The sequence below is a fragment of the Pollicipes pollicipes genome, unplaced genomic scaffold, assembly GCF_011947565.3.
Source record: "Pollicipes pollicipes isolate AB1234 unplaced genomic scaffold, Ppol_2.1 Scaffold_7261;HRSCAF=8764_pilon_pilon_pilon, whole genome shotgun sequence".
Lineage (NCBI taxonomy): Eukaryota > Metazoa > Arthropoda > Thecostraca > Pollicipedomorpha > Pollicipedidae > Pollicipes > Pollicipes pollicipes.
The window spans coordinates 10,219,949-10,246,896 of NW_023597054.1; the positions used below are offsets into that span (position 1 = coordinate 10,219,949).

The 26,948-nt window shown below is 49.4% G+C and overlaps 1 protein-coding gene across 1 annotated transcript; it reads left to right on the plus strand.

Moving 5' to 3' along the window:
* Positions 1–6,225: 6,225 nt before the first annotated feature.
* Positions 6,226–26,432, plus strand: LOC119112605 (tachykinins). Its single transcript, XM_037236824.1, has 2 exons — positions 6,226–6,432; positions 24,816–26,432. The coding sequence occupies exons 1-2, from the start codon at positions 6,425–6,427 to the stop codon at positions 25,297–25,299; spliced, it is 492 nt and encodes a 163-aa protein (XP_037092719.1). The 5' UTR covers positions 6,226–6,424; the 3' UTR covers positions 25,300–26,432.
* Positions 26,433–26,948: the final 516 nt, after the last annotated feature.

Here is a 26,948-nt window from a genome sequence, read left to right on the forward strand (position 1 = left end):
GCTGTCTTGTTGAAGGGCGTTGATGATAGCAGCAGCGGCCCGGTTCGAGCCACCGTAGCTGTCAACCGCCAGAGCGGTATTAGATCGTAAACTTTACGATCTCAGTGACAGTGGTCTCAACCGGAACGAGGAATCGGCGCCGTCGCCACCTTCTACCATGTACGGAACCGTGTAAAAATCCGTGCTCTCGGCTGACTCGCCAGCGCTGAGACCACTTGGTCATCGAGCGGGCTCGAGTTCAGCACTAGCAGCCAGCGCTGGTTCAGCGGGCGGCGCGGGCTCAGCAGTCGGCGGGGAAGGCGACTCAGCCTGCCTGCACTGGTCCTTCGAGGCAACCTCCTCCTGATACACTGTGCAGGCAATTGGGCATGGAAAGCTGGGCTGAGACTTGCACTTGCATTTCGCAACATCGAGAGGCTTGTTGAATTTCGCGGTGGCGACGTTGCTCTGTCACTCTCTTTCTCTCTTTCTTTGATTCCCTGCTGATAGCTCTGTCGAGATGGTATGAATCCCTCTCAATTAATTTCGTCACATATTTTTGATCATGAACAGGGATCGCTTCGTTGGTACGCAGTTCCCTGATTTCTACCGTCGCCGTTTTGAAGATGGTATTAGTGAAATTCCTCTTCCATTCGCTCAGCCACCTGATGTAACCCAAGGCTTTCGCTTAGTCGGCAGTTGGTGGTGGGACAATGGAGCCGGGTGGCCTATCACAAAATGTTTTGTGCGGGCCTGTGTAGCCTCCGGCATCCTTATGCAAGAAAGCGTTTGAAAGAAATGTGTCACTGCCAGCAAACTAAACTAACAAACCCATATTGTCCACATAACAAGCACGTAAAATGCATATCAACGTCACAATGATGCGTTAGCAATCACAAAGTTGAACCTATCCCGGTCTGCTGGAGCATTCTCATAACTGCACAGTCTTGGGTTCTACCAAAAATTGATATTCTTTAATGAAAAGTCAACTTAAACTGTTTGGCAATGTTTTGCTGGTGGTCTTAGTACCAGCAGTGCAGAAAGTGGCAAGTTTGAGGCTTGTTGGAGGATGATCCCAGTGCGTAAAATAGGTGGCCCTGGTATCCAATACGATTTTCTTAGTTAATCAAAGAAAAACTGCTCTCGCGTCACGAATATCAAAATCGGTGAGGTGCGACAGATCTAACAGTTTATTATTAATCCGTATTCCAAGGGAAAAGTTTGTCTCAGCTGATTCCAAGAGATTAACCACCTCGATGACACGCCCTAATAACGAGTGGGCGTACGTCCTTACCAACCAGTCATAATGACAACTGATTTTTGCGGCCAGTTTTACGACTGAATTTTGCCATGTTCAAAGTAACAATCTCATCAGATATGACATGTATGCCTTCTGATGGTCACAAAAGTAATATATTCAACTTAGGTTAGGTGGACTGGGACTAAGCACGTAATAACCCCCAAAAGTTAGTTCAATGTCATGTGACATTTGTCTGCAGTTGCTACGAGGACATAATATACCAACCTTCAAGGGCGATTGACAGGTCATTTAACATGAAGGATTGACTTCCGAGGGACCCCAACGGAACCAAAACGCTTTCCCTTAGCAAAAGGTATGGAATGAGTGACACCTGGTGATCACAGGCTCCCTTGAGTGGCGTCAAATGTGGAGAACCGTTTCATGTTTCTCCACATTCCTTCATATCCCCTTTTTCCGTTTTAGTTTTGAAAAGGACCAGCTTTTGTACTATAATGTGGCCTTTAGAAAAGGTAACTCTAGAATTATGGACATTACACATAAGAGCATCTTAACCACCTTTGCACGTTATTGCCGATCTGGAGGGCTGAGCATTTCACCATAGGAGACTAGCTCAGAACATATGCAAGCAGCCTTTAAATGTCTTATCTTGTCGATAACCACTGTACGATAAAGCCGAATCGAGATCGACATGCCCACCATCTCAAAATCAGCATCTTTTACGGATTCGGTGACGAAGACGGTGACGTACCGGGCGCCAAGTTTAAAGATCGTATGCTCAAAACCTGGCCGGACCAAAGCATTTTTGTCTGACATCGATAGGCTATTTTACACTGATTGCGAACGGCCTATTCACGTTATTGGTGTATTGCAGTATTCGGCGAAATACAGTATTATCGGTGAAATGCAGTACACTTGCGCGCAAGTTGATCCATTATGAGGACCACTAGACACAACGGCAGCTCAGGGCAGGGCAGGGATGGACGAATTAATGAGGACTACTAGACACAACGGCAGCTCAGGGCAAGGCAGGGATGGACGAATTAAAATTGCATTTAAAGTCAGCTTATGTTAAAACCGAAGACGGACTGGGGGAGGAGGCGAAATGCTCGACAGGATGCTCGTGACCCAAGTCGAGTCAAACGGGTGTAGCAAGGGAAGATCCACTCCACAGACTCCTCTCGATATCATCATGTCCCTAACTCAACCTCATCCTCCATCCCGAGCAGTGAAGTGCATATATGTCTCACACGGCACTGGCCAGCCTCACACTTGCATATTGTCTGGAGGGAGCGCCGGGTGCAGCACATAACGGCGTGAAATTTTATTTCCAAGACGGCGAGGCTGCCTGAACAAGTGAGAACATTCTTAGCATCAAATGAAAAGGGAGCGCCCTCATGCTACTTTCAGCAATCCTTCAAGACGCCAGAACTCTTACAAGAGGCTTTGGAAAACGTTGCAAAAGTTACAGAATGTTGTGAGAGCAGTCAACTATAAACGAATCAAGAAAGGGCCTTAAAACCAGTTTCAGTGTTCTCGCTAGGCATTAAGGATCCTGAACCGAATTTTCCAGCTTGTTGCAAAATGTTGAAAAGGTTGCAAGGGTGAGTTACCACGTTATGTGAGTGAGTCATCACCTTAACCCCGCTGCAATGCTATACTTGAATGAGGAAAAACACGCAATTTAACACGGTGTTGTTTACTGCATTGTGAAATGTGCTGTGGAGCGTCATCACCGACAATCATCAATCATCATCATCGAAACATTTCTGGTGTTGTGGAGCGTCATCAAAACGTTCCCCGCTGTCCACTTTGTTGCACTGCTTCCAGAAAGTACTATAACCAATAGAAGACTTCAAACTGAACTATCTCTACGCAACTGTCGGTAAAAGTTTGTACGTCACCACCACCGGGATCGAAAGGTTGGGGTATTCCCGGATCCCCAGGAAGTTTTTAATAGGTTAAGCGGTTTCTCTGGTCTATCCACATCACACTAGACGCAATAAATTGTCCTTAAAAAGTAATCAATGCATGATTGTTCCTCGGTTGAAATAATTAATATGTACAGTGGCAGCGTCACCTGGCTGTTGCCCGACTTATCGCAGTCATGGCCCGAACGCGGTTTTAAAGCGGGGAGTCCGTGATGGTAGACTGCAACGCTAACACTAGCCACTAGCTGTTCATCGAGGCCGACGACAACGATCACTTTAAACATCAGAAAGCATTTTGGACCAGAAGCTGTTTCGAAACACAAATGAAAAGCAGACTCGGCAAAAACAGGGAACAATCGAAACGGGAATTCGCAATCAGACGAAAAAAGTACAGTCCCATTTGGCCAAGCGATTGAGTTTTCTTACGTTTCAGTTTGGTTTGGTTTACGTTGGAAGTACTGTGATCTTTAAGTACAAACACCTTACACGTTTTGCAAATGCAAGTTTATCTAAGCTGTTCAGTGCGGCTGCGAGGAACATTACACATACCAATGCAATATTAACAGCATTATTCCTCGTCGAATAACAATCCTGACTGACGGAGGCGTATAGCCGAAATATACATACATATATACAATATATTATATAATATATATATATATATATATATATATATACATTCTTCATGTATGCTAGTGATTCAATGAGGAATTGGGCTGTCAGTACCGTCTTACGTAAGTGCAAGTTTATGAAAAATGCGCCGAAATCACAGTCCGTTTGACCGCGTCCCACAGAAACATGACTAGCAATGATTTGGGTTGACATCTTCGGCGTTACAATCGAGCTGTTGGTATGCTAGGGCGCGTTACAAAGAGAAAACAAAAACTCCCTGCATGGAAAACAGTATCCCAGGAGTTTAATGTTTGTCAGGGAGCGTCAAAATATCCTGCGAGACCAGATGCCGTTCATTGGGAACAGTGACTCAGAAGTGCCCTATTTTCCAGCACGCTGCAGTCCGAGGCGCACGCAGGATTGCGCAGTGGGAGAGCGGGGTGGTGGCGGGAGTATAGCTCAAAAATGTTTCACTGAAAATCGAGCACGGAGAGCCGCTGGCACGCGCAATTTTTTGGCGCATCTTAAAACATTGTATGTTCTCAATTTTCTTACTGTCACGTCTCTATCTGACATTTTGAGACATTCACATTTGTCACGTATACATTAATGCATGACAAAAACTTGGTTAGGAAGGGGTACACTCCCGGGTGTTACTGTATCCATACTCTCCTGCTTGCGGCGCTTCAATGGCGTTCATGCCTGTCACAGAGATGTCGCAGCCTCTCAGCTGTCACCGGCCAGCTCTCAGCACGGGCACGACGTCTTGCCTTTGGGTGACCAAATACCGTTTGATGTTCATGCTGTTTCACCAAATTAGATTTGTTTGAGCACTATTCTTGGTGATGTTTGTTGCTAGCTATGTATCAAACCAATTTTGGGTTGCCTGTTACCTTCATGAACGATGTATATGAGGATTAAATGTCGTTCTGGCTTAGGAATGTACAATTTTGTGAAGATGTATTGATACACGTTGTTTTCTGTGTTTAAATACCTTTTGTCATAAACGTGGTTCCTAAATGTGCAAACCAAGACTTTTAAGCGTAAACCTCCCCCTCTTTCCCTTCCAAATGCCGACGTTTTCATCCAACAATCTGGCAAAAAAAGGCCGTAGAACTTGGCTAAGTAGGATGTTGTGGCTTGTAGTTGGACTGCGATCGTCGCCGTAGCTCAAATGCTAGTCACAGAGTTCCGATGATATTTTCAAGACAGAATTATTATCTGTTTCTGTGGCAACTGCCTTTCAGGCAGCTGCTTTCTTTGCGAGTCTAATTCGACGAATAACTTATGTTTCGGGCTTTTGCTAGGCCGGTTCAAGGAGGGATCATTTTCTTGTCACTGAATAATAAGGCATGACCAGCCTGCACCATCTCGACCCTCTCCAGGCGGTTGCCAGTCGACTTATATGTGTATGGTCGAGCTGAACAGATCCGCCTATATGGCTTAGCGTCCAAAATATGTGGACAAGAAGTCCCCATCCGATCGCCTCGACCATCGTAGGCGAGTGAATAATACGGCACTGAATAATCGCGTTTTTCTTAGGCTATCCCGCAACGCAGTTCTGCACAGTGGGTTAGTCTGCTTCGTTTGTGAGGGCTAAAACGTGTTATGGCTTGATCAACGACGTTTTCAAGGTATTTGTGTGACAGACCAGGGGTGAGAGCATATTCGGACCATTTTCCCCGCTGCCGAAAGCATTCGTTCCCAGGTCAAAGAGCCACTGACAACGCGTCTCTTTTGATGCTGTGGCACCTCCTTCTCACAAGGTGAATTTTCGATCAGTCCAAAGGCCACGTGTTACGCTCATATATGATGCAAACTTTCCAGAAAAATAGTGTTTCGGTAGAGTTAATGCTATTGTGGAAGAATACTCCGGATGAAATGAGTGCGTTAAGAACACGCCAACTGAGATGTTGTTTGCTGCATAATCGGGCCGGTATATTAGTTGGTCTGACACCAGTGTGTAAAATGCCCGCATGGCGTGTGGAAGAACACCAGTTGCGTTTTACCTCCCTCGAGGATCAGTCCAGCGCACGTGCTTGCCCATCACGCGGTGTTATCATGTCTGCAATGGCCATGGAAACTTGCGCATCCCTATCTAAAATGGTATTGTCTGAATGCGTCTAGCATTGATCTATGGGTATGATGAGATCGTTGATCATATTTGCTTCTACCTCACTTATTCGGCAATCAGCAAGGCTCAGTAGCATCAATTACCCTTCCAGCTCGAGAAGCGGCTCGGAAACGAAGGCAATGCGTCTTATTTGGTTCGTTTGCCGTCCCCGCGTGGGTGGTGCGTGCCGCCATTGGTCGGCACGTATGACGTAATCAAGTGACGCTGGCAGCGGCGGGCGCGAGGTTGGGAGCTGCGCGCCCACCGGCAGGTCCGAGGAGCCGGCGACCGATCCTTGCGGGCCCACTAGACAGCAGCAGCCGGCTCGGCTCGGTCGCGCCGCTGCTCTCTTCCAGGCCGGCCGACGGGAGCGCGCAGACAGGCTTCGTCGAACAGGCAGCGCGGCACTTGCCGACGCCGGCGCGCATACAAGAGGCCGTCGGCGGACGGCACTCGGCGCTTGACCCGCCGCGGGTCACCAGGGCGGCTGCCCTCGTCCGCACACAGCAGACTGGCCAACAGGTGGCAAGCATGCAAAGGTACAGGGGAAGGCTTTGACCGATTGTAGATAACCAGCAGCGTCGTGTGTGTATGTGTGTATGTGTTTGACTGGATGCATGCTCAAGCGGCTCAAAATATGGAAAGTAATGTCAAAAGTAGTCGTTTTTCGCCTTTTTAGTTTTTGTTCTGTACGCTAGTGGTGCAATGCACACTTATATTTCGGTTATTCCACCAATATTTAAAAGGCAGTTAGTTTACGCTGATGTCATGCTATACGATTGGGCGCAATTTTCGTGCTTTTTAGACAGATCGGATTGCAAGGCTGGTTTCCTTTTGTATCTCACCGCGCCATAGTTATATAAGCTCAAAGAATCCGATATAGTGCCTGGTGCCCTAGATGTAACCAAAAATGTTAGCCGAATTCTGTATCGCAGGACGCAAAAAAATCAAGCCACCTCAGTGAGCCGCAAAGTGAAATTGCTTTCTTATTTTGATTACAGGCAAGTTAGAGATAACTGGCCATATTTAAGCGTATATGACCGTATCAAAGACTTCGAAGCGGGTTACGACTTATTGTTATTTCGGAGTTCCAAGACACCTGTAAAACTTTACATCAAAATTATAGTTTTGTGATCTTTTTTATAATTCGGTAAGTTTGGGTGAAACTGGGCATGTCATAGGTTTTCAGAAGGCGATTTTAAAAATATGTGACATGAATACATGACCATCGGGGACGGCGGAAACGGGAGCGGGGGGCAACGAGGACAGCCATCCCCGCATGCAGATGCTAGTAGGAGCAAGCGTACGGGTTTGCCCTTCAAAACTGCTGCGGGTCGCGGACAGTACGTTTGACCAGGACTGCTTCAGCTTGCCGAGCATGGATGCGACTTCACCAGACTTCATAAGTTGAGCTTGCTAATTTCGTGTAAACTTCGCCTAGCTCTGGGCTTGCAATCTCACCTTGGTCTGTCACACGCATCTCAGCGCTACTGGTGCTGCACCTCTGTATGGGCATTCTCACAGTACCGAGTGACTCCAGAAAAAGTTTAAGATCAACCAAGAGTCCATGTGTTGAACTATGGGAAATGACAACACAACACCGATGTACGGTAATGGCATTGCATGCCTTTTCGGTCTATACCGCAACGGCTGAAAGGTAGCAGATGCGGGTGCGTTATGATGGAAAGCAAAATCAGCTGCTTGTCTGGCCACTGAAGTGGTGACAATGATATGCCGAAGCAACGCGCGCGACGAGGCCGCCAGGCGTCTGCCACACGACTCTGTCGATAAGCTCTGGTTGCGTTTGGGCGAACTATGGCACAGCGTGATGCGTCAAATCCGGAACGCCACGTTGAAGCTCCAAGGAACCATTCGTAAGAGAGGCTCAAAACATTGCCATCGGCGAAGCAAGATAGTGGGGGCCTACTGGTTTTGTGGTCGGAGTAGAATTGTTGCTTTACGTGTAGTTCTCCAAGAATCTTAGAAATAAAGACAGACAGGAAGCTTATTTGACGCCATCTCATCATGCCTTATTTTACTTAACACTAGCATATGCTGCATTGATGCTGCATTGTTCTTTATAATAATCTTTGAAGCGTCAGGAGCCGACAGTTTTTTTTTTAATGTGTTGTGCACAGCGCACTGGGTTTGAGCAGACCAATCGCTGGGAAGGAGGACCGGTACTCAAAGAATTCGAAAGGCTGAGATGGTGTTAGTATTGTGTGGTTATAGTATAGTGTTTGGAAATAAATCTCTCGAAGTGTAGAAGCTTCGAGTATAGACACAATACCCATAGCAGATACACGGACATTCAAAGGAATCAATAAAACCTAACCTAAAGAGCAAGGGGCTACTTAAACAGGACACCTAAAGAGCAACGGGCTATGCAGAAAGACGGTCAGATACGCCCCCGGCGAGCACGGGCCTGCTGCGGCCAGAGGTCCATACGATGGCCTCCAAAACTGTAAACGACCGCGCGAAAGCCAAGAACTGTGCGACAGCCAGCAGGCCCCTGACAAAAGCCAAGCACATCAAGCGACCAGGGCACTTTCTGTGCGCTCTGTTGTAGGGAACGGCCAGTTGCAGGCAAAAACATTCATGTAGTCAGGCTGATTAATAGCCGTCAACAGCTTTCAATTTGGTCTGTGCATGCTCCAGATTTTCAGAAAGTTGCATCAGATATTTAGCGTAAAAAGCTAACGACAAACTAGCAAACCACGGTGTATCAATACTGTTGGTTTCAGTGACAAGAGGCCTTAGACAAGGTCTTTCTATCAAATGGATATGCGTGCGGAAATTAAGACCGCTTTCTGCTTTCATATTTACATGGGATATGGCAGAGTGGAAATCGATATTGTATAGCCCTTGACACACTGAATACTTCACACGGTCAGTAAGTCATCAGCGGACGTGACTTATGACATGCCAAATCAGCTCGTGTGGCTCAAGCCTGGTATGCACAGCCTCTCCCCCCAACATGTGAAGAAGTAACTATGACAAGGCGTTTAAACGAGCTATGATGGAATGTGCTTGTCAAAACGTATGACACGCTAGTTAACATACCGTAAGATGCGTGAAACGAGGGCTTAGTTTCATACAGTAAAACTACAAACTTGTGCGTTTTTAGTTGCGTCTTTTCAGCGTGCGGGCCGATGGCAAGCCGATTTTCACTGTTATTTTATTTGTTAAGCCATTGGTAAATAGGGCAAGTCGATCAGACGGATATCTTTTTGGTGAATGTGTTCATGTGCCGCAAATAAAAATGCGCAGTCTCGTTCTCCAGCTTTTTGAAACTAGGCTTGGCCTAGGTCATCTTCATTGAGGTGTTTGGCTCACTTTGATGTGGAATACGACCTAATTAAATGCTGCAGAATAGTCTTATCACATGGTATGACGACATACAGGTGTGGCAAAGTGGCAAATGTCAGTCAACTGCTGGCTTTCAAAATCAGCTTTTTGACACGACACTGGTCTATATCTTTTTTGGAAAAGTAAGATGACATAATGCGTTTTTGCCGGCTCTCATATCCTTTAAATTACACCCTCGTCAGAGCGGCTGTTTCCGCCGCCATCCGAGGGAATGTTGAGCGCCAGCTGGCGGACGGAGGCGCAAACTCGAACCCTGAGGTTTGCTGCCGGAGTTGTCTGCCGACCGGTGTCAGTTGGCTTCGCCTAGTGTCAGAGCACATTTTTAACTTCAGTTCACAATCGGAGAAGATCTTCAGATACTTTTCATGACCTAAGGCTGGTATTGAGCTGTTGAGAACGGTCTAGACAGGTGTTTAGCTTTAATAGATTGAGTGGAATCTAGATTGCGTTGGTTGTTTCGTTAGGTGACGAGGACCCGCTGGAGCCGTAGGTGGCAGTCATAATACGTGTGTTCCCGTACCCTGGGCCGTCATCAATAAGCTAGCTGGATGAACTGGTGCATAGTTCAAAGCAAAGTTGGTGGGGAGTAGGAAGTAGAGCAGCTTGGCAATTGGTCGCGCAATTTTCATTTTATATCACGTTAGCTTGGAATCGATTTCCTTCAGGACTGCTCTCGCTGACGCCTGTCTACGCTGTTCCCATTATTGGCCACCCAAGACGGGTGCGCTTACCCTTAACCGTCCTCGTGAGTAGCACATGGTATGGAACTGATCAATATTGATCATATCATCCTTGCGCATGTACGTGTATATGTGCTTAAATTTTGCTCTAAATTCTGTAACACTTTTCGTGGAGTCGTGAAATCTTCACACAGTAGCTTCGATCCAAAGCTTCTCACGGTAGTTCCGACCCGAAGCCAAACCACATACGTCAAATTGCATTGGAAAAATTGCATTTGCCGCCGAGCCTGCCAGAAGCCGTTGGCACGTGGCACACATTCAACCATGCAATGTCATTTGTCGATATGTACGCTTGCCAAATTGGCTCCATTATTGGATCCAGAAAGATTTAATCAAGTGCGTTCAAATGCTGCATACGATCGTCTCCCGGAAGCCACCCACAGGCCAACAAGTCCTAGGCAGGGAGGCCTCTGTGATGGCGGCTTCATGGCGCATGGCGGGGCCTAGTGTGGCTGGTGTTTTCACGGCCCGCTGGCGAGGAAGTGCAGCCGCGTCCGCAGGCCAGCCAGCTTAGGCAGCGCCAGCTCGCCCGGCCGCCGGCCGCCACTCGCCGCGACGCTGCCGGCTGACGGCGCTGCTGACGTCACACGACGTTCGTCGAGGCGCTGCCGGCTGACGGCGCTGCTGACGTCACACGACGCTCGTCGAGGCGCTGCCGGCTGACGGCGCTGTTGTCACACGACGCTCGTCGAGGCGCTGCCGGCAGACGGCGCTGCTGACGTCACACGACGCTCGACACTTGCCTGGCGTCTCCGTGCGCACGTGAGCCTCAGCATGCTCGCGCGAGTATCGGAGAGCTGGGTTGGAAAATGCAATAGACCATTACTATGCCTGGTACCACTTGACTACTTACAGCGAAAGCCAACTGTTCAAAGTGGAGCTAGGTCTTCAAGTTTTTACAGCTAGTTGTCGGAGTAATTACATAGGAAAAGACCATCGAAAGGTTCGTTGAGGAATGGTATGCACATGAAAAACGTAGCAGTGCTAAGTGACAGTGCTTTCGCAGTAAGCACCTAACAGCAGCACGCAGCAGTAAGAATGTAACAGCAGCGTGAACAAAGGCGGTTTTGATCAAAACATACCTGCGAGCACGTTTCGCAGAGCGGGTTTGCTGTTTGCCACCTCTCAAATAAAGAGAAAAAACGACACCAAGCCCTCAAAATGACGGTGCGCGACCCTCAGAAGTGCGTGTCAGATGAATCAAGGATTGTTTAACGCTATGTTTGCGGTGCTCAGTCCACCGCCATGTTCACGTACATATGTACGTTCATATCAGAATACCTTTTTAAACAAATGCCGGTCATTGGTTGCGACAAATTCCGGACGGTGTTATAGCTGTTGACAACGGCTACGCAGATGTCATAACCTGCTAGGAAGAACCGTTTGAGCAATTGTCGTAGTTAACTGACAAGTAGTATCGCCTGAGCATAAAATGACTTACGTCATCTCTGCTCTTTTGCCAGTGCTGTATCACGCAGGTCGGTAATGCTGTAATGCATATGTTGTGCGTGTTTGAGCCGATGAACCAACGGAGCCATGTTGATACAGCTGTGTCTGTGACTTATTCTACGCATGAGCGGTTCCCGTTTTGCAAATGGTGTCTGCTGCTGGTGGGGTATTTTGTTGATGTACTTACGTTAATATTCTGAGAACACTTGTGATGGTGAGTAGGAGATTGAGCCGCCTCTCCCGATATTTCTTACGGATAAACTGTTTTCTTACGGTTAATCAAAATATCCCAGGCACATGACCAGGCATTCAGCATCATGACCGTTTGGAGGAGTAAAGGTATGCCATGGCATCTCAGCATCTCGTCGTTGAATGCGGAAAGTGGAAACAGCCATCGATAGCTCTATTCAACCCCAACTAGCGATTGCCGGGTAGCACTTGCAACGTGTTTGGTAACGTTTCATGTTACGCAAAACTACCAGAAATGCCCAAAATTTGTCATCGATCGCAGTGCTATCCAGGACCTGTGATAATAACCGCATAGCTTTGTAATCTGAAGCCAAACGAAATAGTGCGTTCTGGGGCTTCAGAATCTTACCAAGCTACTAACAACAGCCAAGAGTCAAGGTCAGGATAGTTGAACTTCATTGCAGGGTGCATTTGGGCCATCTGGTTGCATCTTACTTTTCTGGTAATTTTTCGTTCACAGGACTCCAAAATGACTTCTATGAGTCATTGGACTGGAAATGTGATAATACCGATTTGTCTATCACAAATCAGCACACCACATCATAACACTTTCACACTTCTGATGAGCACCAAATGACCCCATTGGTGACTGTACATCCCCGAACAGTATAACTGACAATGGGTTTCAAATAGCAGAAGTTTACTGGCGGCTATCAGCAAAGCACAGAAACATCCACTGTCCAGATTTTACTTCCCAATGTTAAGATAATTTTTTCTTCACAACAATTTGCTTTCACGATGCGCGGAATGTGCATGCTTCTTATGCTTTATCCGAACAAAGTCTGCTCCAGTTTATTTTGGGACTGGCTGAGGATGTCACCCAAATGTTCTGCCAAAAGAGGCATTAATATCTCTAATGTCACCCTTAAGCGGTGCAGGCACGCTAACCTGTTGGATTCCGTCGCCTTACATGAAAGGCCTCGGGTATATCGATCCACTTGAATCGGTTGTCGAGGGGTATCGGATAAGAGTCCTCACTGAACACTGCTCTTTGCGTAGATGCGTGACAGTATGAAGCGTATGAAACCAACACAAAATTATTTTAGTCCTCGTTGGGTAGGCCAGTAGATAGTCTGCCGCACTGAACCAAACGCAGGCGCTGAACGTAAGAAAACTGGCAGCATGAGCTCTTATATCGAAAATAGCCGGGCTTCAATACGCCAGGTAGTATCTGTTAAGCGATGTTATCAAGCAATCATTGGCACAAAATTGTAGGGGCTCAACGTTTCAAAGCTGCGCTCAGGAGCACGAAGCGATTATAAAAGTACTGCAGTTCATGGGTTTTTAAAAATCATGGCTATGCCTCTTGCGACCATGAACACTGACTGGAAACTTTGAGTTTTTCACAGTGGATATTAACGTTTGTTCGCAAAATCGTACCACCAATATCGCCTTGCATGCTGTAGGTCGGTTACTTTTGGCATAAAAAATCGAAATGCCCAGAACTAGGACCTGAAGACCCTCAACGCTCATTTCACGTACAGCCGGCGGTTCACTACTGGTCATGTGCTGGAACGCGCCTGGGGATGTCCGTCAAATGTGGCGCGGGATTGAGCTCCGCAGCCCGCGTGCAATAGTGCACAACGGTGCGCTGGCCTCTAATTCATGATATCGCAGGGCGTGATGTGCCAGTGATCTGGGGGATGACATCAGAGGCAGCACACACCCAGGACCCTGCGTCCCAATACCTTTGAGTGGCGGCACTCGACCAGTGCCGCTAGTGGGAATGCTAGGCTTGCGGGGGGAAAATATTGGTTTGCCCTGGATAAAATCCCGGCTGGTTACGTGCGGTGGTAACGGCCGAAGTTCGTCGGCATCCATGTAGCTGGCATGGCGGTAGTACTCTGTCGGCCCAGATTTTCTTTTCACAGAAAATATTGCACTCCAAGAATTCACTATGTGGAAGCCAAAAGACGCGTTCAGTCAAATTGTTGGATTTTGTTTTACTGCATGCTCAGATACTAACCAGTTTTAAGCGAGCAAGCCCAGTGTAAGAACAGACCAGCCCGGGATTACATACACGGCAGCGAAGACCAAAACTTACAACGTCTGAAGCGCCATGAGGTGGTCACGAGGCAATGCTGATCCGGGCGCCACTAAGACTGGTGACAGTGTGACTGCACCATACGAAATGACGGGAATTCGCCATCGTTGTTCTTTGCAATGATCCCTGTGAATCAAAAGGGGTTATTGGTGCGCGACACCTGGCAGCCACCGGTGATCAGTGCTATGGTTGGTCAGGTGCGAGAACCATTGGCCATGCACGGTTGCTGTTTAGGTGGTCGCATGTTAAAATCAACGAATATCTTGGCGTTGTGGCACAGGAGTAAAAAGAACTCAAAAATCGAGACCCCTTAAAGATTTATCCGGGTATCGTACCTTTGGGCATTAGGATTACCCGCGCGGCCTTTGTGTAGAGTGTACTCATCTCGAGGCTTAACGTCGCTAGCAGTCCTTTTTAGATGGCCTTCACAGAGTTGAGTGAGGCCCATCTCTGACTTTTGCACGCTGATGTCACTTAAAATATTGAAACAATGCCCGCAAATGACATAAGCGCGCGTTTAGCATAATTACCTTGCGCGGATAGGTATGCTTATTTCTTAACATAACCACCCCTTTTCAGTTAATCGCGCTTGATGGTGCTTGTCAAAGGGCGGCTGAGTATGATATGACGATTGGCAGGCAATGATCATCATCCAGCGTATGAGCAATCGATCAAGTCCACAGAAACGGTGCCGCTATGGCAGACGCTGACAATTCTCTGGACGCCTTCATGCTGCCATGTGGCCGTGCAGAGCACGTCCAATCCATCATATACATACTGTGCTCATTTACGTATGAAAAAGAACATGAAAGATAAGACCAACGATCAGTCTCATCAAAGAAATCAGTGCCCGACGGCATTCAACAAGTGCTTGGATCTTATGCTTTGGCTCGTGCCAGCGCGTAATGTAAGTGATGAAGTGGAAGTATGTGTTAATAAAACGTATTTATACATTTACGCTGAGAACGCATCAGCATGGCCCGCATGAGGCAAGGACAAACGCTCAGTCGAGCGGTGATTAAAGCTGAGCACAGTTCGCCTCGTTGGTTCCAAATCCAGGCACCTTTTCAGAGACGGCTGGACCACTGGCAGGTGCGGAAGGTCGGTGACATTAAGACTGTGTCAAAATGACAGCAATGGCAGTAACAGACTCCTCACTACCGCCCACGGCAGTGACAATCCTGCACAAGCGCGCTGCCGCCTCCAGCCAAAAAGTCCGAGCTATGTGCGCCCAGCGTTCGCCCCAGCGTTTCAGGCAAACAGCAGGCTCTGGGGCGATGTGCCGCGTCACGCGGTCATAGCACGGCTGCCGCTCGTGAAGGGATCTCCTCCCTCTGGGTGTAATATTATCGCATCTGGAAAAACTCAAACCCATGGCCACCGTCGCTCGTCAACTATCGGCCTGGCGTCCTGTGCATTTGGGCGCCAGGGATGACCATGGGGACGACCTCATTCCAATATGACGACTCACATGGACCGTGGGATTTGTGTTGTTCAGTGTCATTAGACCGCACTTCGCCATTTCAATGCATTCACATTTCACAGCCAGGCTGCCTGACAGCAGTAGCGGAGGGTCATTTACAATAAGAGCAGCACATACTTGATCAACCCCTCTAAACAATGGACGACGGACCTGAGTGGCGCGTGTAATCCTCACCTGACTGACGATCGCTGACGACCTATGAAGTGAGAGTTAGCGAGGTAAATGTTTCAAAGTAGATCAGGGCTGCATATCTTTGTATATAAGTTGCGTTGGCTTAGACCAACAGATCCCCCCCCCCCCCCTGACTGTTGGATGGTCGCAAAGCAGGGTCATACGCGGAGATCACCGCCATTGGACAAGTGTGGTCAGCACGCCATTAATGCGTATTAACTCGCGGTATCGGGGTATCCCTTTATCGATCCAGGTGCGGCAATAACGCTATTCTTGCAAGTCCCTGCCGTTTCCCTATCATTTCCCATCCTTTTGGTGCCGGTTATTGGTTGGGAAAGTGGATATTGTTCCCGACTGGATGTCATACTTGGTCAATAACCACAGAGAATGAACTGTCATGTATCCAGCAATGAAAATAAAAAGAAACGCAACAGTCCAACTCGACGCTTTTCGAATGGTATATTGTTTCTATAACCATGGGCATCTCGATGACCTAAAAGCTCGTGCTCACATCATGAGACAACCTTCCACATGCACATCAGCACGGACGGCGGCTCATTTCAGCCGCTCACCCTGCTGCGGCCCTCCTTTGACGGGCGTGTCCGGAGCCGCCCAGGCACAGACTCGTGGAGCTGGGGCGCTGATCCCCCGTTTCGAGGCGTCGGCGACCGGCGACGGCCCACCGGCGGTGAGGCCGTTCTGTCGGTGGGCCGTCGTTGCCGATGATGAGCCTCGGGCATTGTCCGCCGCTGACGGCCGGCTGAACGGCGGCACTTGCTCCGAGGGTGGGAGGGGGGGGGGGGGGCAATGGCCCGAGGTTGAACCTCGGGCATTGTCCGCCGCTGACGGCTGGCTGAGCGGCGGCACTTGCGCCGGGGGGAGGGGGGGGGGAGCAAGGGCCCGAGGTTGAACCTCGGGCATTGTCCGCCGCTGACGGCCGGCTGAGCGGCGGCACTTGCGCCGGGGGCGGCACGGGGTCGAGGTTGACGCGGCTGCTCGCGCTCACCGAGTCTGACTAATGGCCGCCGGACCCGGGCGGCCGACGAGCCCGCGCCGGGCAGCAGGCCGCCTCCCGTATCTACTGTTTTACTGGGAAATCCAGTCCTACGGTACAATGGCGGGGCGCATTCACATCGTTTAATCACATGTGGGCATTAGCGTAGCTTCAAAAATATTTTGGTCCATATGTTAAAACGTTTCGTGAACAACGAGCCAAGCGTTCGGCTTACAGTCGCTGATGTTGAAGTGTGTATTGCTTGAGTACCCAATTGCTTAATAACCTCAAAAGCTTGTCGGGATAGACGTCGCGTGGACATGAAAGCTTTGGATAGTGGTATCAACACCGACAAGTGGACAACATCCACAGATCCCATGCCTACCCATAACCAACACGGGGTGGGGGGTAGGAGGTAAAACGTTATTATGGCGAGTGGCTGAAAGCCTGTCAATTTTTGCCTTGTTCGTTTTTAGAACAGGATAAAGTGATTGGCATGCTACAAAAATGCCGACAACTCTATGAACCATCCCACATCTAAAATCTTTACGAAGAGGTGTGTGGGGAACGCATTCAATATTTTTGATGATTCTATAATAAACATAGAAGTTAAATTAGTTTTGATAGTGGAGATTACGCAGCGATGATCCTTTTTGTATATATCTAACCACGGGTGTCGACCAGGGCTGCTGTTCCATGGTCTGTTAGGGGAGGGATTCAAACTCCATGACATTGAGAGGAAAGTGGGTCAAAGCGGGCAAGTACTGTGCTTTTAGTGGGTCTGGGGCTATATTTTCCAAGCTCACCCCACCATTCCTATATTGCGGAACTGCACTCCTATGATGGAGGCGTAACGACCGTGACACGTGAAAGATTCGTCACCAGACTACTCCAGCGTCGCGCCTGGGACTTAGGGACCTTTTTCAGGCAGGGACAGGGCCAAGTTCCGCGATTTACATTGGTATGGGCCCCTGAGCCAATCAGGGGCACCCTGTGCCGGTCGGGGGACCACAGTGCCTAACAAAGGTCTTGCATTGACAAGGATCCCAGAGTCTGTCTGGAGCAGTGTTCGAGTTGTTTCAGGAGAAGCCGAAGAACCCCTCGGGACCAACGATCAATTGCCCGATTGTATGGCACGAAAGGCAGGCTGTAGGTCACATTAAAGGGAGTAAGTAAAACATACTCCCGGAGCACATTTTGTATTTAGTAATTGACATCTTAGAGCATTCAAAGGCACTCTGTTTAGAAACGTTGCTGTATTATTGCTCCCGTTTGCCGCCTTATGCAAGATACGGGGCCGACGTCGCGCGACCTCGGAGACTGCAATGCCGGGCGTCGGGGTTTGTGCTGACTTGCGGGGGCGCATGACCAAAACTGTGCTGTTGTATCTTTCCATCTATCGATTCTGAACAAAGGCAAACATTCTCATATGAAAACAGGATGATGTAAATACAAATTGATTATCCCACTTCGAACTACGATTTACGTTCACGGTGTCCCTGTACAACCTAGAAAAAAATCCGTCACAACCATTTAGTCCTGTAAAATAAAAAGCGCTGGGTAGTTGATGATACCAAATCATTTAAATCCTGTTTCATTCAGCTTAATGACTTCAAAATTCAAGCGGAATTGCACCTGTTGGTGCCTTCTGACTTCCGTTTCAATGAAAAATGTTAATATCGACAGAAAACGAAACCATTTTGTCCATCAGAATCAAGTGGGCCATATCCGGTGACGTCTTTTTTGGCGGAGGTCTTTCACCAGGGGACGGGAGAGGGGGAGGGGGCGGGGTTGCTAACCCTGAATTCTTCTCCCAATTACCAATACTATGGCTGCGCCCCTGCGTGGGTGAGCTCACTGAGCATCGTGCTATGTGTGGGTAAGCAAAATCATATGGCCACTGAGGAGGTCAATCAGCAACACTCTTCTAACCAACCCGCTTTGCGCATGACATCGGCATAACTGGTGTTTCATTTTTCACACGTTCGAACCGAAACAGGTGAGGGATACTCTCCCTCCAGAGACACAACAGATTTGAAAAGGGGTCGCTAGGAGTTCAGCAGTCTCGCAATTCGTGTTCGTTGAAAATGGAGGGGAAAAGGGATTCTCCACAGGAAGGTAACTGTTTGGGCGAATTTGTGGAAGGTTAAGAACCATAGACAAGGTTAATAACCAAGAACCTGGGCATAAACGAGTTGTCATAACCACATAGATTGTGCACACTGGACACCATTTTTGTGGATACATGAATGAAAACGCAAGAAATTACTTAGCGACATAATGGCAAATTATGTACACATTTTTTCGTATGCAGGAGAGAGCTGCAGCTACACTCCTTCAAATTTACAGAGCAGGTGCCTTTATGGAAAGGTTATGTAATCGTCGAGGCTTCCATATGTGAATGCTGCTGCTACGCATGTGAACTTTAAAATTCATCAAAGTGTAAATTATACACATAAACATGTATACATATATGTATATATATATATATATATATATATATATATATACATAATGGGTAACCTGAACATGAGGGACGAAATCCCACAAGCTTGTTGTACCTGTTCCCTTATGGCGACTTCCACGACTCTGCCCCCTCCAATCATGTTGAGAAATCGACACCCACGTACCTGGCTATGATACATGATGCTGTTTAAGTACTGCTACACCGCAATACGCATTTGAAATTAAGGAATTATATCCTACTCTATTCACAAGCGAAAGCGCCGAGCTTCCTAAGACGGTTTCAGCATATTGTAATTATGTAACCACGAAAGACACTATACAATGCCTAACAACTATTTAAACTTATCCTTTTGGTTGTTCCAGTGCACATGGACAGAAATGACCTGCTTTCAATCAGAGCTTAGGACATTTGAAAAATTGGCATGAGTCTTGAGCATTTAAAGCATCAGCAAGCTGGAGAGACTTGCTCCCAAAACCTCTGTATGGATAGCTTGGATTTTCGCGTTTTTTTTTATCTTAAAATAGTAATAAAAGTCGGCTGGTCACACAAGTGACACATTTCAGTTCAACCAAACGTGATGCTACATTGTTCTCTGTTGTAGGCCATCATCAGTGAGCAGTTAACAGCTGGATCTACTGATTGGCTTTTGATCATGCTAAAGTAAGAGCGAGGCTTGACGTAGATTTATACGCTTAATTTTCAAGAAGTGCGTGGAATAAACTTTGGTTAGGGAATGAGTCGTGCATGTGTTAAAATTAATTTTGGTGTCCTGGGGCAATGAGTCGATTTGTAGAAGTTATATTTGGTTGGTTACAGGAGTTCCAATGTCACGTGACCCATTTTGGTTTCATTCGCAATGCAATACATAGTATTTCAAATGAGACCTGCTTGCCAATGTATGCTGATGCATCGTAGATTTTAGCGTGCATTTGTGCTTTCTTCTCAGCTGGTGTCCTCATTTTTGTATCTCTGTTTTCATTTATCTGTGCACTGAGGCGAAATGTATTATCTTCTCTGTCAGTGCTGATGACTTAGGACTATTGGTAGGTGTAATTTGAAAACATGTGCTATCTGCATACAAGGCATCAATATTCGTACAATGCGATTCCCGTTCAATATCGGCGACTTTTAGAGCACACTGCGCCAAAAACGTGTTAGAATACGCACACCTCCTGAAAAGATAGTTCACTTTGAGTTAATCAATGACGCCATGTACAGAGACGTACAGGTATTTTCCTTCAAGAATTGTTAATAAGCACACATCTGTGTAAGCGACTCACGCGAGGGTCCAACGCGCTGGCTCCTGAGCCATCACCTCGTTACGGTCACTGCGTCAGATGAAGGCAGGGGCCGTCTGTATTTTTCACCCAGTATGGCACCGGTTATTATGACATATTCATGTTGTTGGGTCCTATGGTCACTTTGTTGACCACGGTCACGTTGTTGGGTCCTATGGTCACTTTGTTGACCACGGTCACGTTGTTGGGTCCTATGGTCACTGAAGGCATGACAGCAGAATGAATATATGTTTAAGAAAACACCAGCCTTAGCTGTGATTACCCTGCATCTTTTCTTTGGGCACTTTCAACATGACTATTGTTTCTTCATTGTGAAAGCCTCTGCACAACGCTAAGCAGCTTGTATAGGATCACTCGTGCGAAAAATCGCCTATTTGCAACATTTTGCATGCCCTCTATCTTTTATTTAATACTGACGAGCTAAAAAAAAAAAACTTCAAGGTATCAAAGCCGCAGACCATCAGAAACGCATAAGGAATGCCTTATTACGAAGAGATCAAAATTTTTGCGAGTGCATTGTGCGAGCCTGAAACGAGACCGCATCCGAACAAGATTTCAACTTAAATGTTTATGTAAGAGACGCTAACAAAGCCTTCTGCAAACAAAAAAACGGTGCAACTTTTAACCAAGCCGCACCGGGTGGCTTGGTTTGGCCACTTACAAAATATACAATTAAAACCCGTCCAAGTTGTAACCAAGCGACACCGAGCGGGCGCCAAGCAGCTGTCCAATCAATGAACCCAGACTTCGGCGGATGGGATGCTTCTGAACTGGTCAATTAACACCAATATATATCCAGAGAAGTGAAACGTCAGTTGGCGGGCCAGCCAAGTTCAGAAGCGGCCTACTGAAAAGAGCAAAACTTCTGGGGACTCAGCGCGAGCTGGTGACCTTTTTACACGACTGAAACCTCACGTCCCGAGGTGCGGTCTCGACCATAAGTGCCCTCGTGGTATTCTCTGCGAGGGACAGCACCCGGGATTAAGCCAGATGCTGTCGCTGTTGTTCCCGGGATTAAGCCAGATGCTGTCGCTGTTGTGCCTGGGATTAAGCCAGATGCTGTCGCTGTTGTTCCCGGGATTAAGCCAGATGCTGTCGCTGTTGTTCCCGGGATTAAGTCAGATGCTGTCGCTGTTGTGCTCGGGATTAAGCTAGATACTGTCGCTGTTGTGCCCGGGATTAAGCCAGATGCTGTCGCTGTTGTGCCCGGGATTAAGCCAGACGCTGTCGCTGTTGTTCCCGGGATTAAGCCAGATGCTGTCGCTGTTGTGCCCGGGATTAAGCCCGACGCTGTCGCTGTTGTGCCCGGGATTAAGCCAGATACTGTCGCTGTTGTGCCCGGGATTAAGCCAGATGCTGTCGCTGTTGTGCCCGGGATTAAGCCAGATGCTGTCGCTGTTGTGCCCGGGATTAAGCCAGGTGCTGTCGCTGTTGTGCCCGGGATTAAGCCAGATGTTGTCGCTGTTGTGCCCGGGATTAAGCCAGATACTGTCGCTGTTGTGCCCGGGATTAAGCCAGATGCTGTCGCTGTTGTGCCCGGGTAATCCCGGGCACAGGATTAGTGTCGCTTGTTCGCGCATGAACCGCTCGCGATGGATGCGCTGTTTGCCGACTGTTGGGATGCCAGCGGCGTGGCCAGGAATGTGCCAAGGAAGGGGGTAAATTTGGATCAAAGGGAGCCCTTCCAGCCAAGCAAGCCCTTTCTTTGTTTCCTAGTGGACCTGTGTTTGGATTCAGGGGAATTTTTAGCCCTTGTATTTTATTTATATGCCTTGAAACCCGCTTTTCCTCTCTTAGAAGCCTGACAGGCATATTCAACTGCCAAGATGTCATCTGGTCTCAGAGGGCTACAACCACCTCCAGGGTGGGGAAGAGATGGTCCCAAAGGTCCCTGGCTGCGCCACTGTTGACGGCTAATGCCCTCTAAATGACTCATGCATAGTATGTGATAGTGATGGGGGTGGCAAAGCGTGCGGCGTGATTTGGGCTGTTGCTCCTCTTGGTTGTCCTGCAGGGAAACATCTTTGCTCACTCACCTCAGCTCTATCATGTCAACGGCGTGCATGATGGCTTCACGTGTTCTGTTGTCCAGCGTCTCAAGGCATGTGGTGCTTCCTAACCCACTACTGAACAGCAAACATGTACGCAGTTTCAGCATGGCGTCTGAAAATCGCCCAACCATTCTCACTTGCCTGAAGCCGCTAACCGCCATGTGGTGGTCTTCCAGTGTATTTGTTGGGTGACGCCGGAAGGCTCAGACTTTTTACCCGTGACCGCCTAGAAGCGTAAAAATAACCACGGTCCAAGTTTCAGAAATGCTTCCCAACCGTACTACACACGTACACCAAACTTGTAGGACGTCACAGATGTTTATTTGACGTATACTTAGGCAAAACAAAGTTTGACGTTGGGTTAGGTAACTGAATTGTGGCGTCATTGGTGAAGGCTTCCACGGCGATTTTTCCTTTGGAAGGATGCAGTCGGCTTTGAAGTCACTCGAAGGTTTTGGTGATCGCTTAGGTGTTTTGTGTGACCTGGTGAAATCATCAGCCGGATGACGGCTGTCAGCTCAACGATTCTTGAGCGAGACTGACTTTGGTTGTTGATTACCTTTTGAACATTTACAATGCCATGGTCAGATTTTGAGATACCAGGGCTACCGAGAGACTTAACGCAGCCCAGGCGCCCGCGGGCATTCCAAGCGGCATCTGCTGCTACATTTGTCCGAATCGGCTGGTGATACGAAGGCTCGATATTAGGTGCGCTGCCGAACCGCAGTTTTGCAAAGCTTCAAACCGATTTTGACCTGTCACACAACTGGCAGGGAACACCGGAGCAAAGCTGGGGCAGCAAACACTGCAGAAACATTTGAAGTAAGATCATATTTACTTGGCTCATTTATTAATGCGTGATGGCATAATCCAGCAGCCCCACCCCTTGCTCATCGCTGAATCTGCCCTGGGCAGCTGGGTGGGATGCTCCGGCGCATCGCGCGTCGGGCGAGAACGTTTGCCGCCACAGGTATGTACACGCTTACAATCCATCAGAGAAACGCCAAACTGTTCATCCAATCCCGCGACTGAGGGCGGCTAGTCTGGCGAAGACGCACATTCGCAGATGGCGCCATGTCTCCTTATCTGGACGTGGTGCATTAACGCTAACTGCTAGAAGATGCGTTTTTTCGAGACATCGTCTTCATTGGAGAGGCAAAAAAAGAGCAAAGCAAGGGGTGTGAGAATTGACTTGGAAGTCGTGCGATTCGACAAAACCCAATATAGTTGTGTTGATGTTCTGTTTTTTTCCTAAGCTAAGCCTTTAATTACGCGAGCATAAGGAAGTTGTGCACAAAATGATAAGAAAAAAGGTGACGTTTTGCGCTTAAATGGGGCCTTTTGTTTTTAGGGACTGTGAGAATAAAGCAATTGTTTTAAGCCACGTAGGCTCAAAGCGGTCGCGAGATAAATTCTGGAACGAAGGGGATATGCCATGGCGCATGCACTTTCTGTAGAGGTATATCATCAATCTAACAGTGATACCTGCTCCGGAAGAAACTTACTTTAAGGAGTCTAGTCCGTTTACGTTCCCACCACAGTGGCTCAAGCAGGCTTTATCAATAATGTTTAACTGCCCTCGATTAACCAGGCCGGCCAGCACAGGTGGAGGCGCGCAGAGCATTGCCGACGGCCATTGACCGCCGTGTTGACACGCGAGTAGAACGCCATTCGAGCGCCGAAATGAGTTCAGGTATTGCACAGCTGGAAATACAATTGGTTATCCAGACCCAACATCGAACAGCCATCGCAGCTAAAAACAACGCGAATTGCACCCGAAATGTGCAGTATCTGCCGGAGCGTTCAGTTGATTTGGAAACCAAAATTTATAGAAAGGACAAAAGGATGATATATGGCCATTCTACGTGAAACCTAACCGCCAGCACTTTTTCCGAGCCATTCAACACAATGTCATCGTGCCTCTGAGGGCCTCCGCCGCTTCGTTTATCAGGGATCAGTCTGATCTGTCGCTCGTATATCGTATCATTGATTATTCAGCTGGTGGGTCGCCCTGTCATGGCTGGCACTTGCGTGCTCTGTAGCTGATTGGCGTGACAGCTTGTCTGCTGGCCGCAGCAGTTACCAGTGTTCCTTGTTACAGCATCTGTCAGCTGGCCTGCCTGACAGCCTGTCTGCGCTAGCTTTGGCAGACAACTGTGTCCCCTCTGCAGCATTCGTTAGTTGGCCGGTCTAACGGCCCATCGTGGCCGGTCGTAGCCGTTACCCTTGTGCTCTGTTGCAGCAGCTGCCAACTGGCTGGCCTGACAGCGTGTCTGCTGGCCTTGGTCGTAGAGGTATAGCCTTGCTTTGATAGCCTTGTCCTTGTTGCAGCATCTGTCAGCTGGTTTGCCTGACAGCCTGTCTGCTAGCTTTGGCAGCCAACTGTGTCCCCTGTTGCAGCATTTGTTAGCTGGCTGGCCTGACAGCGTGTCTGCTGGCCGTGGCCGTTGGCCTTGTCCTCTGTTGCAGTATCTCTCACCTGGCTGGCCTGACAGCGTGTCTGATGATTGTGGCCGTTGGCCTTGTCCTCTGTTGCAGTATCTCTCACCTGGCTGGCCTGACAGCGTGTCTGCTGGCCGTGACCGTTAGTCTTGTCCTCCCTTGCAGCATCTGTCACCTGGCTGGCCTGACAGCGTGTCTGCTGGCCGTGGCCGTGGCACTAAAGACGCCACACCAACGGCCGCCTCGCATCGGCTTCCTGGGCATGCGCGGCAAGCGCGACGCACCGCGGCTGGCCCACGAGGTGGCGCTGGAGACGCGGCAGCGGCGCCTCTCCTACCCCATCTCGCGCCTGCTGCGGCTCAGCGAGCTGTACGGCGACCTGTACGAGCGCGCCGACCGCGCACCCTCCGGCTTCACCGGCCTGAGGGGAAAGAAGGTGCCGTCCGGATTTAGCGGTCTCCGCGGCAAGCGCACAGGGCCCCGGCGGGTCCCCAGCGGCTTCGCCGGGCTCCGCGGCAAGAAGAGTGGCCCGACGGCGTTGGAGACGCTGCGCGGCATGCTGGAGGAGGCGGCGGATGAGAAGCGGTCGCCGAGTGGCGCGTTCCTCGGGCTGCGCGGCCGCCGCCAGGCACCGCTGGAGGCCGAGTGACCGCGGCGCTGGCGAGGTCAGCGTCGTCCGCTGGTGGGAACGGCACGTGCACCGGGCCAGCGGGCGGAGCGGTGCTGGCTACTGGGAGACGAGGTGCCGCCTGCGGCCGCCGATCGTCGCATCACTAGCCGGTCACCCGACCCCTCGACGCACGCGGATGTCTTGCGGTCCAGGCCACAGACGGTCTCCGTCGTGGCCGCAGGTCGCCATACGGTCGGGTGTCACGCAAGTCCTGGCTCTCGATCTGGATGCTGAAACTCACCGGGGCCCCTGGGCGCTTCATTTGTGTTTGATGACGGAGCAAGCCGTTAACTGTGCGACACTTAATCGCGTCCGAACAACGGAGGGATGTGGGTCCTTGCTTTGAGCAACTATAAGAAAGTGGTCAAAAGTTCGACCTGCGTATGCCCCTTGTTAACATGATTGCGTTGTCACTTATAAAGCCAATAATCGACACTTCGAGCATTTTAAGTTCGCAGTGCACGAAGAAAGACTTATGAAGGAATACCACCGCCAATGTCTCACCCGTAGGCCTAATATGGCAGTGCGACAGTTTCCTTCGAGTCCGTAGAGCAGATAATTTGGGGTGCCGTTGCTCGACAGGTTATGAATATGATCATTGAATAAAGGCACGGCATATGGAATGCAACAATTTCGTAGGCGATTAGGCCATTGTAAAGAACGGCAAACAAATTAGAAGTTCGCGAGACCCAAATTACGCCGCTTGTTGCGGTCCACATAGTGACGAGCCGAGCCTGACAAGGACAAATACGTTGCAGCGATCGTCGATCCATCAGCGCCCCAGCGTTCACCCACGGAACAGGTGATAAACCGTTACAACGCTTATATCACGACAGTATATATGCAACTAACCCCCTGTACGTGCGCGTGAGTAATTTGCTTTGTTGGACGCGCATTCTCGACTTGCGTTGACCGTTGGCTGGCGGTCCGTTCTGTGTTTGATGCGCAGCCGGCGCGGGCGGCCATTTCTGGCCGGCGGCGCCGCTATCTGTCGTTGTTTCTGCTTCACTTTGTCGGCGGCCGGCGGCCTGCGCCCGGGGCGTCGGCGTCGGGCGGCCGGCATCTGATGCAGACCGACGGGTCGGCTGACGGACGGCCGCGGGCAGGCGACGGAGGCCCCTCCCCTCGGCCGGCCGCGCCCCCGGCTACGGTACGCGCACCGTCGGCGCGGTGAATGCAGATCAGTCGCGTGCGTCTGGTTGTATCTTGGCAATAAAATCAGAGGCTGGGATGTGCGTGTAAAGCAGGAGTGCGACACCCACGAAGAGGCGAGAGTCTAGCGAATGACATTTTAAGGTTGCGCAGCAGAAGACAGCAGCACCCTTCTTCACAGATCGTCGACGGCTATGGCGGTATGACCGTATGACGGGACGGTATGACGGTCATACTGGGCGTGCCGTGCTTTACTAGCTGCGCCGCACCATGCCGCGCCCGACTGCCGCGGACCACCGACGCTGTTTCGCGGCACCGCCGGCTGTCCCGTGTCAGGCCGGAAGTTTGCGCCGCCGCCGCCGGCTGCCAAGTGCACGCATTAGTCACACCTTTAGGCGACGCGTCCAGTGCGCCGCCCCGAAAAAAGGCGACTGGGCTCCGTCTAATGGTCCCACTCCACGCGGACGCCCGGCGGC